Below are 15,613 nucleotides of genomic sequence, written 5' to 3'. Positions count from 1 at the left end.
CCCCTCCCTCACAGGTCTGTTGTGAGGATAAACAACATGGTACTAGAAACACAACAGAGATGACAGAATTATAGCTGGCCATCCATGGTGTATGCTATTTTATTTTAACATGGTGGAGTTTATGCAGCAATTCCATAGCTCTTGAATAAGGGGCATCTCCAACTTCCAAGCATGTAACACAGGCATACAGAGAGACTTCTCTCATGGAAACTGAGGAAGGAAGGAAGACTGAAGGAGACAATGCGTTGTTGCTCCCAAGTGCCCCGTTTATCTTTTTGTAACACGTCAGCTTTCAGCCTTGGATTGTAATTCTCACCACTATTCCATGCTGTACAGGGACACTAGTGGTTAAAAATCGTGAGCACGAAGCAAGAGAAAAGACAACATGGCAGAGCATGGTTCTTCCAAGCAGAGGAACCTGGGAGAACATCATGATGCAGCTTGAAAACAAGCACTGTGGGGCACCTGCTTTGCATGCAGATAGCCCCATGTCCAGTGCCTGGCATCTCCAGTCAGAAGGAGCAGGTGGAAGGAAAAACCTCTTTCAGCCTATGACTTGGAGTGCTGCTGCCAGCTAGAGTTGACCAGAGAGGGCTAGATGGACCAATGGTATGAGTCCATTTAAGACAGCTTTGTATGAGAGAAGGCAAATGCTAGAGAAACACCAGCCAGAAAGGGAAGTGGAAGGAGCAGCTGAATGGGGCACAATAGTGGATGAGATGCTGTCAAAAGAAAGGACACAAAAAGATAAAGCTTTTTCACCTGGCTTGCACAAAGCACCAAGCCAGGACTTGTTTAGCACTAATTGTGGTTTGTTTGAATGTCTTAACCTAAACCAGGCAATGAACCGTGTGTTACTTTTTGGCAACAACCCCCAGTTTAAAGCCATAGTTTGAAGGTGGCTTATGAATTCTGGCTTGCTTTGACCGTGGTTTGTTATGTCTTAACCCAGAATGCTGGCTTATCCTGGTTTGTTTCCTTGACCTGCCTGTGCCTTTTGCCAATCTATAGAGGTGAGAAGCAAGCTAAAGTGCTCTTGCTTCCTTTCTCCCCCAAACTCCTCATCCCTCCTCATTCTCCCTGGAGACTTCTTTCTACCTCCAACTCCACCCTTCTCGTGAGTTCCTCCAGTGCCAGAACACCCCTGCTTTCTGCTGCTGCTTTGCGTGGAGAGAAAATCTTTAAGGGACCTATGTGTACTTTCATAACATCTACCCAGGACTACATGTTGAAAGCACAACTTTAGTCTAAGCAGGAGACCCTGGCCATTATATCCACACCCTGCAAAATGATAAACTCTCAAAAGGAACAAAGGACTGAAAATAAGGATCGCTTACTGGCCCCCACCCCACCCCGAAAACAGACAGCAAACTCTCCCAATCTTCTTCCCAAACACACAATCCAGAAAAGACCCCCCCCCAAAAAAAAATACAGGCAAAACACACACCATAATAAAAAAATATCCAGAAATACCCACACCCACAAACATACAGGCAAAATAGTCTTCTACTGTTGCTAGAATGTTTGGGATACCATCTGGGTCCTGGCAGAAGAGGCGGAGAGAAAACAAACTATGAATAGGCTGAATAAACCATGATTGCTTTGCTTGTCTGCACAACTGACCATGGCTTGTTCAACATACTATGGTTAAAATAAATCCTGGTTAAACATTCTGTGCAAATGCAGCCACAAGTGGGCGGTCTCGATGCCCATGATCCTGAGGGCCACTAACCCTGGCTGGTTAAAGTGGGAGACTGCTTACAAATGTTATGCCTCTCCCTGCTCTGCGGACCTGCAGAAGTACTTATTTTCTGTGGTCTTCCAGCTGGAGGCCACCACGTTAAGAACTGTCCCATCACCACAGCCCAAATGCAGAGGGCTTTAGTAAGAGCTACCAACCAAAAGTTAAGTAACACCAAGCTGGTATAAAGAGAGACAAAGCTGTGTTGTGATCATAATGATGGGAAAGAATGCTGACCTCAGCAGTGGTGCTGAGCTGACCACAGAGGGAGGACCAGCAAGCAGATGAAAAAGTGTTTTGTGGAACTCAGAAGCTTTGCATAGTCCTACATGAACTGGTCTGGAGTCCTAGAATCATAGAACAGTAGGGCGGGAAGGAGCCTGTAAGACCATCGAATCCAACCCCCTATTCAATGCAGAAGTCAACAACATCACCTTGCTACTTTGTTTCACCATCCTCTAATAGCCCTTATTAAGCTAGCAAACTCCTTTTTATGATTAGTATTTTTTAAAATCACATGCAATGAAATTATTATATACATGCAAACAAATAAAGACTTTCTGATCATTTTTACCAGCAGGACAGAGCGTCAGTGAAAGAAAATCTGATCCAGTGGACTCAACCTGCTATAGATCATACAGGGATGACATGGGATGGGTGCCTTTTTTAAGGAGATTGCTCCTTACTTGCAAAGTCATTAGATAAAGACAAGAGGGTGGGGCTCATTGAAGCGCCTTCTGCAATGGGAGATGGTCTGGATGTGGTTTCAACCAAGGCAGGCAAATCTGTGGGAAGAAAAGTCATGAAAAGTTAATAGATAACAGAATTTCCTGGTGAGAAATTTTCAGGCTAGCAGAAGGTGCTTCAAGCGGGGGCTGGGATCAAAGGTGCTGCAAAAAGACACTTTAGATAAGGATCCCCCAAATGCTTGCATTTACACAGCCAACTGAAACCACCTTCAAACCGGTTTAGCTCACTTACTGCCCGGCCTAGGGACCCTGGGAACTGAAATCCTGTGAAGGCGAAAGAGATCTCTAATAAAAATATCTCAGCATTTCACTGTAGGGCCAAACCCATGCCCCGTCTGCACGAGTCTTTTACTCTGGGGCAGCTGCCAGTCGAGGTCCTTCGGGACATATGACACCATTGCCACTTCGCAGCCGTCCATGGTTTTCTCCCGGAAAATGTGGATTTCCAAGGGGGCGTTTTGCTGTGATGTTTTTGGTTTGCTGCGGGTTTCCCGCGGTTGCAAGCCATCTGTCCTTTCCCCAAATCGACTTTGCATTTTGCAGTGGGCGTGTTTTAGGCATGCAAAGTGCTTGTGTCACTCTGTGACATACCTTTACTCCCCCCGTCCCTTTGCAGCTGCGCAGTTACAGAGGCACAGAGGGGCGTTTTCATTTATTTAATCACACTTCCGCACATTTCTGCAGCTTCGTATCTTTGCAACAGTCGCTTTTGGACTCAGTGCCCAAGGGCTGGGGGAGGGGGGGGGCTTGGGGAAGACCAACTTCACTCCAGCCACCATTTCAGAGTGATGGGTAGCCACGTACCGCAGAATTCTTTGCGAGAAGTCATCACAGTTAAAACAGTTTCAAACTGGTTTGCCAATTCAATATCCAGTGAGGATGTCAAGTTACTTCGTTCACCTTGGGACTATCGCTGCCTTCACTGGCTGCTGCCTCATCCAGCACAAGGTATAAGAAGCTGCCTTAGACTGAGACAGCAGCTCGCCAGGGTTCCAGACAGGATGTTTTCCCCATGTTTTCCTGGAGATACCTGGGACCTTCTGCATACAAAACATGGGCATTGCCAAGCAGAGGCTCAGCAGGCAGTGTTCTAGCTCTACATTCCCTGAATCAAGAAGAAGGTTGGACCAGTGGCCCCCGTGATGCCTTCCAGCTCTTATCGTTCTCTGATTCTATACACTGAGCCAGGACCACCACCACCCTGCCAACCTGTGATTTTGTAAACTAACGGATTATTCTCAAGATGGGCACAAAAGTCTCTAGTGTTCTGTTTCTCCTCCAAAGGACCCTGAGCCTGAATTTCCTGCCATTTGAAGAAGGGGAAGAAAAAGCGGAGACAAAACTCTCTCTATCTGGATCACTGCTCTCCCATGCAGCTTGTAGTGTGCAGCAAAGACAGAGGGCTTCTCCCCACAGAGGCTTTTTATCCTGTGATTTTACCAGGGCTTCTGCTTCCCGATTCTTTGTTGGGATTAAGAGCAGTCCTTTACATGAGCTTCCTCCCACTTTCCCCCCTTTATCTGCGAGTTCTATATGTTTCATTATACAGCCACTAGATGGTACTGTTGTTATACTATTACTTCCTCTTTACGCAGGCAAATTCAAATTGATTCAAGTAACTTCTTTTTATTAACTCATTATTTCCGTTTCAGATTAGGCTGCGGAAATGGTTGGAACAGCATCATGTAAAGGACCTGCAAACTTCCATAAGTAACCAATCTCAATTGCAGGATAACAGACCCATGTGGAGAAGCCCACAAACAGGCTCCACACACCTAAGCAGATCTTTGGTGATTTGATCTTACCCATGTCTGCTAACCTCTGGAGTTGTTCAGACGGTTCACTCCGATCCGGTCGAGAGGAAGTCCAAACCGTCTCTTTGGCAGTTCCACAACTTTCCTACAGGATGAGAAAAATCAAGAGACTTGACTCAGTGGATTATGCTCAAAGTCCTGCTGTATAAACTTTGTGCAAACAGACACAACAAACCCTGTCTAAGAAGCTGACCTCTTCCTGCACACCAGGGTGTTGAGCCTCCGGCCCAGGGGCCAAATCTGGCCGTGCCAAGGAGGCTCCCCTGGCACTGCCATGGTTATCCTTCAGATGCCAGGTGAACAGCTCGTTCTTCATCCAGGCATTTTAAATGCCACTAGCGACCCATAGGAGTGTTCTTGCTGGCTGCTTTTACCTGCTGCTTGATTCTGTTTTTACTGCAGTTGATGTTATAATTGTGTTCTAACTTACTGTGAATTGCCCCAGAATTGAGAAATGAAGAATGGTATATGAATGAATTTTTAAAAATGGGTGTTGTAAGCCAATCAGATGAGAGCCAAGGAGACCAGGGACGGTGATGCTGCACAAATGTGTAAAGTGGGAGGCAGCTTCTTAGACGAGGGTTTGTCTCTTTATATACAGCAAGGGCGGGGAAACTGCGGCCTTCACCCTAATTCCAAAGGCCTCTGTGTGCAATCAGTTCAGGCTGCCTGGCAAGACTAGCGACCTGCCCCTTCCCTGGCAGCCCACTGGGTGGGAAGGGCGGAGGGGAGAGACAGAGAGAGAGAGGGAGTGAGAGAGAAGGGGGGAGCCACCCACTTCTTGCTCTGGCCCTGCCCACCACTGGCGTCGCCCTTACCCACTGTGCAGCCCCCGACAGATCAACCATGAGGGAATGTGGCCCATGACAGACCAAACGTTGCCCAGCCCTGATATACCGTTTGGACACCACTGCTGTGAGAAGTAGCAGCCGCCTCAACTGGAAATTTTTAACTAAGACTTTAGAAGAACTGGACTTTGGGAAAAACTTTATAAAATGGGTGAAATCAGTATATACCAATCAAAAGGCTCAAATAATTATAAATGGGGACTTGACTAAACCTTGTGAGATACAAACAGGAACAAGACAAGGTTGCCCATTGTCACTGCTACTGTTTATATTGGTTTTAGAATGCCTGAACAGAGATATAAGACAAGATGATCGAATTACAGGAATAAAGATTAAAAAGGAGAAATATAAGCTGAGGGCTTTTGCAGATGACTTGGTGTTTATGTTGGAAGAACCTTTAAAGGGAATGGAAATTTTAATGAAAAAATTAAAAGAATTTGGAGCAGTGACAGGGTTCAAAGTTAATAAACAGAAAACAAAAATTTTAACAAAGAATATGAATGTTCAAGGAAAAAAAGGTTAATGGATAAGACTGGCTTCCAAATTTAAAAGAAAGTAAACTATTTGGGAGTCCTTTTGACAAATATGAATTGTATGCTTTTTCAAAATAACTATGTTAAAGTGTGGAATGAATGCAAAGACGGGCATGATAAAGGACAAAGAAGGCAGGGACCTAACAGAAGCAGATGAGATTAAGAAGAGGCGGAAAGAATACACAGAAGAATTATACAGGAAAGATCTGAATGTCCCTGATAGCCATGATAGTGGCCGCAAGACTGGAAAAGGTCAGTTTACATTCCAATTCCAAAGAAGGGCAACGCCAAAGAGTGTTCTAAGTACTGTACAATTGCGCTCATTTCACATGCCAGCAAGGTGATGCTCAAAATCCTACAAGCTAGGCTTCAGCAGTATGCGAACCGAGAACTACCGGAAGTACAAGCTGGGTTTCGAAGAGGCAGAGGAACTAGAGATCAAATCGCCAACGTTCGCTGGATCATGGAGAAAGCAAGAGAATTCCAGAAAAACATCTATTTCTGCTTCATTGACTATGCTAAAGCCTTTGATTGTGTGGATCACAACAAACTCTGGCAAATTCTTAAAGTGATGGGAGTACCAGACCAGCTTACCTGTCTCCTGAGAAACCTGTACGAGGGTCAAGAAGCAACAGTAAGAAACGGACATGGAACAACCGAGTGGTTCAAAATTGGGAAAGGAGTACGACAAGGCTGCATATTGTTGCCCTGCTTATTTAACTTATATGCAGAGTACATCATGAGAAACGCCGGGCTGGATGAATCAGAGGTCGGAATTAAGATTGCCGGGAGAATTATCGACAACCTCAGATACGCAGATGATCCCACCCTAATGGCAGAAAGCGAAGAGGATCTAAAGAGCCTCTTGTTGAGGGTGAAAGAGGAGAGTGCAAAAGCTGGTTTGAAACTCAACATTAAAAAACCGAAGATCATGGCATCTGGCCCCATCACTTCCTGGTATATAGAAGGGGAAGAAATGGAAGCAGTGACAGATTTTACTTTCTTGGGCTCCAAGATCACCACAGACAGTGACTGTAGCCATGAAATTCAAAGACGCTTGCTCCTTGGGAGGAAAGCTATGGCACACCTAGACAGCATAGTAAGAAGCAGAGACATCACCTTGCCGACAAAGGTCCGTCTAATCAAAGCTATGGTTTTCCCAGTAGTAATGTATGGCTGTGAGAGCTGAACTATAAGGAAGGCTGAGCGCCGAAGAATTGATGGTTTCGAACTGTGGTGCTGGAGAAGACTCTTACGAGTCCCCCGGACTGCAAGGAGGTCAAATCAGTCCATCCTAAAGGAAATCAACCCTGAGTGCTCATTGGAAGGACAGATCCTGAAGCTGAAGCGCAAATATTTTGGCCACCTAATGCAAAGAGAAAACTCTCTGGAAAAGACCCTGTTGCTGGGAAAGACTGAAGGCAAAAGGAGAAGGGGACAGCAGAGGATGAGATGGCTAGATAGCATCACCGATGCAATGAATATGAACTTGAGCGCACTCCGGGAGAGAGCGCAGGACAGGAAGGCCTGGTGTGCTGTGGTCCATGGGGTCACGAAGAGTCGGACACGACTGAACAACAAATTAAAATGGGAAAAATTACAGCTATCACTTTGGGGAAGAATTGCAACGATCAAAATGAATGTATTACCTAGAATGTTATTTTTGTTTCAAATGATACCCATTATTACATCAGGTTTACCTTTTAAGCAGTGGCAGAGCGATATAACAAAGTTTATATGGCAAGCAAAGAAACCAAGAGTTAAAATAAAAATGGTACAAGATGCAAAGGAAAGAGGTGGCTTGACATTACCAGGTTTTAAAACCTATTTTTCTGCCTGCTGCTTGATGTGGATGAAGGAATGGGTGACGTTGAAAAATAGAAGGCTTTTAGAACTAGAAGGATATGCATTGAGATATGGGTGGCATGGTTATTTGTGGTATGATAAAACAAAAGTGAATGTAGATTTTAATAATCATTATATAAGAAGGGCTGTATTAAGAACTTGGAATAAATATAAATTAGGGTTTTATAAAAAACACATTGGATATCTTCACAAGAAGCAATGCATAGAAGAAAATTTGATAGCACGCATAAATGGATATGATATAATGATTTACTGGAACTGTCACAAGGGGAATATAAGTTAAAATCAAGGGAAAGCTTATTGGAAGAAGGTCATGTCTGCCAGTGGTTTTCATATTTGCAAATTTAAAAAAGGTTTAAAATAGATGAGAAAAATGGTGGATTTGAACAAGCAGAATCTGAGTTTGAAACAGCAGTGTGTACAAATGATGAACAAGTTATTGCTAAACTGTATAAATTACTGTTAAGGTATGAGACAGAGGATGAACAAGTAAAAGACTGTATGATAAAATGGGCACAAAATGTTGGTCATAATATATCTGCCTTGATATATATATAGATATATATAGGAGGACATAATATATATATATATATATATATATATTTATTATGATATACATCGTAATATATCTGCCTTGCCTGCGGAAGGCCCCAGGTTCAAGCCCCGGCGCCTCCGCACAAAGGGTCCAGGTCACAGTTCGGGGGAGACCCGTCCCTGGGACTCGGGGATGGCTGGCCGGAGCAGTTCTTCACGTGGGAGAAACGGGCTTCAAGCTGGGCTGAACATGCAGCGGGTGCAGGGCTGCCCCTTGCGTACGCCACCGGAGAAGCGATTGGTGGTCTGGGGAAAGGCGCGGCCCCCAGGGGAACCAGAATGCGCCCCCCCCGTGGGGGCTGGGCTTGGCCCCTGGGCCTGCAGTTCTGCACCCGTCCTAAAGACTCTCCAAAGCCCGGGCCTGACCGTCTTCCGGAAGACTTGCGAGTCCTTTTTCCTTTGAAAATTCTGCAAATCGCTGTATATTATTAGTTTGATTTCTTTCTTTCTTTTCCTCCCTTCCTTCCTTCCCCACTCCGGTAGAGCCGCAGGGCGGGCGCGGGCGCGACGCTCAACCGCGGCGCTTGCGCCCGTGGCGCGGGGCGACAGCAGGCAGCGGCGCCGGAGCGGAGCCCGCGCCCCGGCTGCTCCGGCAGGGCCCGGCGGCGCGTGGGGGGCCGCGCCGGAGCGACGGCGCGCCGCGGGGGACGGGCCCCCTCTCGTGGCCAGCCCGCGCCACAGCAAGGCACGCCCCGGCGCCGCCGTCCCCGGGAGGAGCCCCTCTCCGGCGCGCCGGCACGCCGGCAGGCCCGGCCCGGCGGGAGCCGGCGTGGCGCGGTGGCGAGAGCGCTGCGCTGCGCTGGGAGCCGGAGCCCGGGCTCTCGCCCCGCCCGGCCGTGGGCGCTCTCTGGGTGGCGCTGGGCCGCGCGCAGACGCCCAGCCCACCTCGCAGGGTTGTTGTCGCGAGGATGAGAGGGGGAGGAAGACGCGCGCTGCCTTGGGTTCCTTGCAAGAGGGAAAAAGGCGGGGTAGAAACGCCATCCGTCCGTCCATCAATCGCTCATGGCGATTATTATGCCTAAGACGCGCTGACGCGGCTTGTGTTAGCGCTGCTCGGACAGCGTCTTCCACGTTTTTGGCCTTTCTAGTTCAATTTGGTAGGAAGGCAACTGCGTTGGAAATGAAATTCGGAGGAGAACGACGTGGCGCCCGCCCTCTTCAGGGGCTGGGGCAGCCTGCCGCCGCCCCGGCTTTCCGCACTTCGGCTAGAGCCCAGGGGAAGGGCCCCGAGGCGGTTCCTCCCGCAGGGCCTCTCCGGCTCGGGAGCGCAGGCAGGCCGCCCGGGAGGCTGCGGAGCGACGGAGGCGCCCGCAGCAGGGAGGCGAGGGGCGCGTGCTGCGCTCCCGGCCCCGCCAGACCTCCTCCGCCGCTCCCACGGTGGCTCCCGCGCCCCCCGGGCGCCATGTCCGCGGATGGCCCGACGTTCGGGACGGGGTTCAGGGCGCAAAATGGGGGCCGGGCTGCCAGGCCGCTCGCGGGGGCAGCGCGGAAAACGGAGCCCGAGAGCGCGCGGGGGGGCGGTGCCACCGCCGCGGCTAGGGGTGCGCAGCCGAGGGCACGCCCGAGCGCGCCGCCTCCCGCTGGAGAAGTTGGGGGAAGCCGCCCCGCACTTCCTCTGCCCGCAGCAGGGCGGAGGGGCTCTGGCCCGCGCGGCGCCCTCGCGTCACGGCCGATCCCGTTCTCGCGGACAGCAGAGCGGGCGGCCGCCCTTCGCCGGGGCCACGGGACGCTGCCCGCCGGAGCGCGCAGGGGAGCCCGCAGAGCCGGACGCAAACCCCTCCGCGGCGGCGACGGAAGCTGGCCGGGGCGGGGGGGCCGGGGCCTCCTCCCGGGCGGCGAGCTCCCCGCGTGCAGCGCAGCGGCTCGGCCAGCCCCGCGGAGGGCTTTGCGCTCGGGCGGGGCGCGCGTGCAGTCGCGAACAATGCGTGTTTGGAGGCGAGGCGCGGCAACCTGTCCGTAGCTGCGGCGCCCCCGGCGGTGCCGCCCCCCGCCGCCGGCAGCAGCTCGCGTTGGGCGGCAGCGCCCCCGCTCCACGGGCGCGCGCGCGCCTTCTCTCGACCGGTCTTCCCCTTTCTGCCCTCTCAGACTAGCCCGCCCTCTTCTCCACGGAGCCCCGAGGAGGGCAAGCCAGGCTCCGCTTCCCCGTAGCAAAGTGGGGGGAAGGAACGGGACATCAAAGGGTGGGAGGGAACAGCGGGAGAACGCTGGCGTGAGAAGGGGAAGGCCGGCCAAAGTGGGTGGCGGAGTCGAGACAAACCGAAACGCGGAACGTACCGAGGCTAGCCAAGAAACGAGCGCGCGGCAGAGGCCCTGGGCGCCCCTCCCGCGCCGCCTGAGGTGGGGGACTCGCCCCCGGCCCGGGCGGGCTGGCCTTGCGTGTGACGGCCGAGGCCGATGCGAGGAGGGAGACCTGAGGAGAGCAGGTCTCCAGCTGATGAGTTGGGAGGAACCTGCTACTGGGCCGCAACCTGGCCTAAGGTGGGTCGCAACTAGTGCTGCGCTGAAAATGTCGATTCTTCCATTTCTGGCATTTGGGGGGCGGTGCAAAGTGAAAACCCTGGAGAAAGAGGCTGGGAGAGGCGAGAATTTTGTCCTTGGGGAGGGGACAGGGTTTCCACATAACTTTTTAAATGTAGGAGGTTGTCGAGGGGTGGTCTTCCTACTTTTTTTTAACACTCCCTGCACCTGCAAAAGCCCAGGACTCGCTCCCGCTGGGAGTTCTTCCCGAATGTCTCTTGGAGAGGGAGAGGCCACATGATCTCCTGGGAGTTCAGAAAGAACTGCCAGGCTGGAGAAGAGTCCTGGCCTCCTGCAAGTGCAGGGGGTGGTTTAAAACATATATATATATAGAGAGAGAAAGACCCCTCAAGAACCACCTACACTTAAAAAGGTATGTGGAAGCCCTGTCCCCCTCCCCAAGGAGAAAATTCTCTGAATTCTCCCCCTCCCTGCAAAAGAGGCAGCCCCCCCCATACCTCTTTCACAAGGAGAGAAAAAGTTCCTGAAAATAGGGGGCAGGATTTGACACAGCACTAGTCACAATAGCAACATTACCCCCATATATGTACACAAGTGTGCATCCCCAAATGCATGCTTGGGCTAAAGGCCAGTCCTGGGTCTTAAAAGGCTGGAGAATACTGTGCTGGGGAAGGACTGCAGACCGGTGACGAAGCGCAGGCAGGACCTGAGCCAGTCATTGCACTGCGCTACGTGGCTCTGCACAGCCTGCCTGAAGGCCGGGGAATATCTGGCCTTCTGGGCACTATGGCAGCAGCAGCATTGATTTTAGCTTCATCAGCTGTGAGACGGGTTGCTCTGGAAGGGAGGGCACTTCATGGCTGAGTGGGGACAGTGATGCAGCTAACTAATGTTAGACCCTGGATTTGACGTTCTTCTGGGGCGGGGGCTTTGAACAGCCTGGTTATGAACCATGCAGCTGACATTTCTACCCCCCGGCCCCCACACCATGCCATGCTTCACAGCTGCTTCTGCATTCCCCGTACGTTAGCATGTTTGCCAATGCTGAAATAAATGTACTCTGAGCATGTGCAGCTTTTCATTTAAGCTCACTTCACTCATAGCATTCGGACTTCCAGAATGAAGTGGCGTTTGCTTCAGCTGCCCAGATGTGCCTTGCCTCATCAGCTCCTGCTTTCTGGGTGGTCCTTTGGCATCCCGGGTTTTGGCCCCTGGTCCGGCACTAGCTGCACCACTGCACGGGGTTCCAAATGCTCTGGCAGCCACCACACCCCACGAGCCCCAGCTCCTGATCTTCGGTGGCGCCCTCGGCAGCAATTTCCAAGGACACCCCAGTGCTCTGGAGGCCTGCAGACATTTTGCCCAGCTCACCTCTGCTTGGTCTTCAGGCCCACGGAGCCGGCCGAGAGCCTGTCGAGGGGGGAGCCGAACCCTGGGAAACTCCGCTTTTTCTTGGTCTCGATGATGTCGTTCTCAAGGGACACCAGCTCGTCCAGGAGCAGCAGTTTGGCTGCCAGGTCCACAGCTGACTTCTCATCACTGGAGGGGGAAACAGGAGCCCGGCCCAGGCCAGGTGAAGGGTCCACTGGCTGCTGCAAAGGGAAAGCGGGCTTGTTTCCAGGAGGCTGGCCTTTCTGCACCCTCTCCCAGGGGTCCCGTGGCTGACCTATAGGGAGAGGACCTGAGCTCAGGGCGGGAGGCTCTGCCTGACGGAGGCCCCAGGGGTAGCTCTGCAGCACCTCCAGTGTAAAGGACCAGGGAGCATTGGGCGGGGGGAGGCACAAGGCCAGCCTTTCCCGACCTGGTGCGCTCCAGAGGCCTGGGACTGCAACTCCCATCATTCCCAGTTGCAGTCCAAGAACACTTGGAGGATGCCAGGTTGCTGGAGGCTCCATTAGACAGCTGCTGGTGGCCAGAGGAGTCAACACCAGGCTAGGCGGGGCTGGACTCAGGCCTGGTTTTCAGGCGGACTTTGCTTGCAGGGTGAAACGGGCACTGCCTCACACAAGCGCTAACCCTGTAGTGCAGCATGCACCAGGACTGTGTCCGCCAGGAGAATGGAAAAAATGGGGCCCATAAAAACATCAGAAGAGCCCTGCTGAATCAGCCCAAGGGTCCATCTAGTCCATCCAGTTCACACAGTGGCCAACCAGCTGTTGACCAGGAACCCACAAGCAGGACAGGAGTGCAACAGCACCTCCCACCCATGATCCCCAGCAACTGGTGTACAGAGGCACAGTGCCTCTGATACTGGAGGTATCCAGTAATTTGCCTAGCTTGCTTGCTTTATTATGAACTCTTATACCCCTCCCTCTTTCTCGAAAAGTATCACAGAGCATCTTACAATATTCATAAAACAAGTACCAATAAAACCACCCTAAATATGTCAAAACCATCAAGGCAGGAGCCAAATGCTTGTGCAATGAAAAAGTCCCTCAGCCTGCATTTAAAAATAGCCCCAGTGGGGGCTCTTGACACCTCTTTGGGGAGGGAGCTCCCCAAGCAGGGGGCACGCCATGGAGGAAGCCCTGCCCTGGGGAGCCACGCACCTGGCACCTCCTGCAGATCGAGGGCCCCTGTTGGCTGGGAGACTCGGGGGGGGGGGGTCTCCTTCGTTCAGGGCTTTTGTCAGATACATTTGGATTCCCTTTCTGAGCAGCACCTGCTGCTCTTCCCCTTTTGTCGCCACTTGCCACCCTCCCAAGTTTGTTTTCGGTTTGCTTTCAAACTGATTCCAAGAAGAGTTCACGGATGAGGAAACCCCAGACCTGACCACTTGACGTCACTTTGAAACCAGAAAGCCAGTCACGGAAAGCCACCATGCAGCCAGCCTGGCCTGCCAGAAGCGATTGCCTTCCCGTCTGGGGCTCCTCAGGACTTACCTCCGGGGATGCCTCGGCCTGGAGCGCCACCCCAGCTTGCCACTGGAACAGCGTGATGGCCAGGACAAAGCACCCAGCCGCTCGCCGGCATGACAGCATCTGTGAAGGACAGCAGCGGATTCCTTAGACTCACAGAGCCGCATGGCTGGGATGCCGACCCCAGGCTGGCCACAGAGGAGGACTCTTGTGGAACAGGCAAGGACAAACATCTGCAGTACCGTACGGCAGCCTTCCCCAACCTGGTGCCCTCCAGTTCTGTTGGACTGCAATTTCCATCCCCAGCTAGCATGGCCATCAGCGTACAGTCTGTTGTAAGGCATCAGGCATCTCAAACGGGGAACCAAGCAGCCTGGCAAGGTTGTCCCAGAGAGGAAGGCCAGGATCTCTTCTTGATCATCCCAGAGTGCAGGACACAGAATCATGGGCTCAAGTTACAGGGAGCCAGATTCCGGCTGAACATCAGGAGAAACTTCCTGGCTGTTCGAGCAATACGACAATGGAACCCATTACCTAGGGAGGGGGTGGGCTCTCCCACACTGGAGGCGTTCAAGACGAGGCTGGACAGCCCTCTGTCAGGGATGCTCTGACCTGGATTCCTGTATTGAGCAGGGGGTTGGACTCGGTGGTCTTGTAGGCCCCTTCCAACCCTACTGTTCTATGATGCTGTGATTCTATGATTCTATGGCGTTGGACGCCCTGAGCCCCCAGAAGGAGCCGCCATTGGGCTGGAACAGAGAAACATTGGAAGCCACTACGCCATTTGCTTTCCTTTTTTTTGTGTGTGTGCTGTTAATAGCCTACATAAATATTTACGTAGGCTAAAACAGCAAAAAAAAAAAAAGGGGGGGGAATGCAAATGGCAGCGGCTATGGCAGCCGCCATTTGCGTCCCTGCAGGCTGCGGGTGGCCCCGGCCGGCGGCTTCGTGGAATCTCTGCAGAGTGGAGCCAGCCGGAGAGAATTTTGGGGGGAGGGACGGAGTGCCTCCCCCCCACCGCGAATGTCACCCTTCGAAAAGGTAAGTGACTTTCGCACCTCCCTAATGCTGAGTGGCCACTTAACCCCAGGGAGTGCAGATGCCTAAAGGACAGGTTCAGGGTCGGACAGCTGCCAGACCCAGAAGTGCCTGCCTGAGGAATAAGGATGGCTTGTGAGTAAAGGTTTACTAGTGAGCAGGGCTCTGCTCATAAGTAGACCATTCCTCAGGTGGCACTGATGGCCTGCAGCTGTGGCCTGGGTGGGGCTCTGAAGGCTCAGGCTTAAAAGCCTTCAGTTCCAGGTAGAGAGTTGCTGGAACAACGTCTCTGCAGGAGCTTTGTGCTGTGAGTTTTCCCACCAACCACGGTCTCCTCTGGAACTCTGTGTTTCTGCTGCCTACTGATGTTGGTACCGCCCTGACTAATTTCTGGGTGTTCTGTCCTTGCACCACCTCAAGTAGGGCAGCGGGATCATTTGCAGTCACATTCAGCAGGGGGAAGCATTTTCAGAGGCAGAGGAACTAGAGATCAAATTGCCAACATACGCTGGATCCTGGAGAAAGCAAGAGAATTCCAGAAAAACATGTATCTCTGCTTCATTGACTACGCTAAAGCCTTTGATTGTGTGGATCGCAACAAACTGGCAAATTTTTAAAGAGATGGGGGTACCAGACCACCTTACCTGTCTCCTGAGAAACCTGTACGAGGGTCAAGAAGAAGCAACAGTGAGTACCGGACATGGAACAACCGATTGGTTCAAAATTGGGAAAGGAGTACGACAAGCCTGCATATTGTTGCCCTGCTTATTTAACTTATATGCAGAGTACATCATGAGAACTGCCAGGTTGGATGAATCACAGGTCAGAATTAAGATTGCCGGGAGAATTATCAACAACCTCAGATATGCAGACGATACCACCCTAATGGCAGAAAGCAAAGAGGATCTCAAGAGCCTCTTGTTGAGGGTGAAAGGAGAGTACAAAAGCTGGTTTGAAACTCAACATTAAAAAAACAAAGATCATGGCATCTGGCCCCATCACTTCCTGGCATATGGAAGGGGAAGAAATGGAAGCAGTGACAGATCTTACTTTCTTGGGCTCCAAGATCACCGCAGACGGTGACTGTAGCCATG

General features: G+C 51.7%; 1 protein-coding gene across 1 annotated transcript; it reads right to left on the bottom strand.

Annotated features, from left to right (window-relative positions):
* Window positions 1–76: 76 nt before the first annotated feature.
* OSTN (osteocrin) lies at window positions 77–13,604 on the bottom strand. Its single transcript, XM_084842110.1, has 4 exons — window positions 13,506–13,604; window positions 11,995–12,215; window positions 4,296–4,389; window positions 77–2,526 (listed from the first exon to the last, which is right to left on the bottom strand). Exons 1-3 carry the CDS (start codon window positions 13,602–13,604, stop codon window positions 4,305–4,307), a joined length of 405 nt encoding a protein of 134 aa, XP_084698236.1. The 3' UTR covers window positions 77–2,526; window positions 4,296–4,304.
* Window positions 13,605–15,613: the final 2,009 nt, after the last annotated feature.

This window comes from Heloderma suspectum, chromosome 3 (genome assembly GCF_057233095.1).
Source record: "Heloderma suspectum isolate Gila_16-S chromosome 3, 16-S_ref, whole genome shotgun sequence".
Classification (NCBI taxonomy): domain Eukaryota; kingdom Metazoa; phylum Chordata; class Lepidosauria; order Squamata; family Helodermatidae; genus Heloderma; species Heloderma suspectum.
This window is presented reverse-complemented; position numbering and strand designations above follow the sequence as displayed.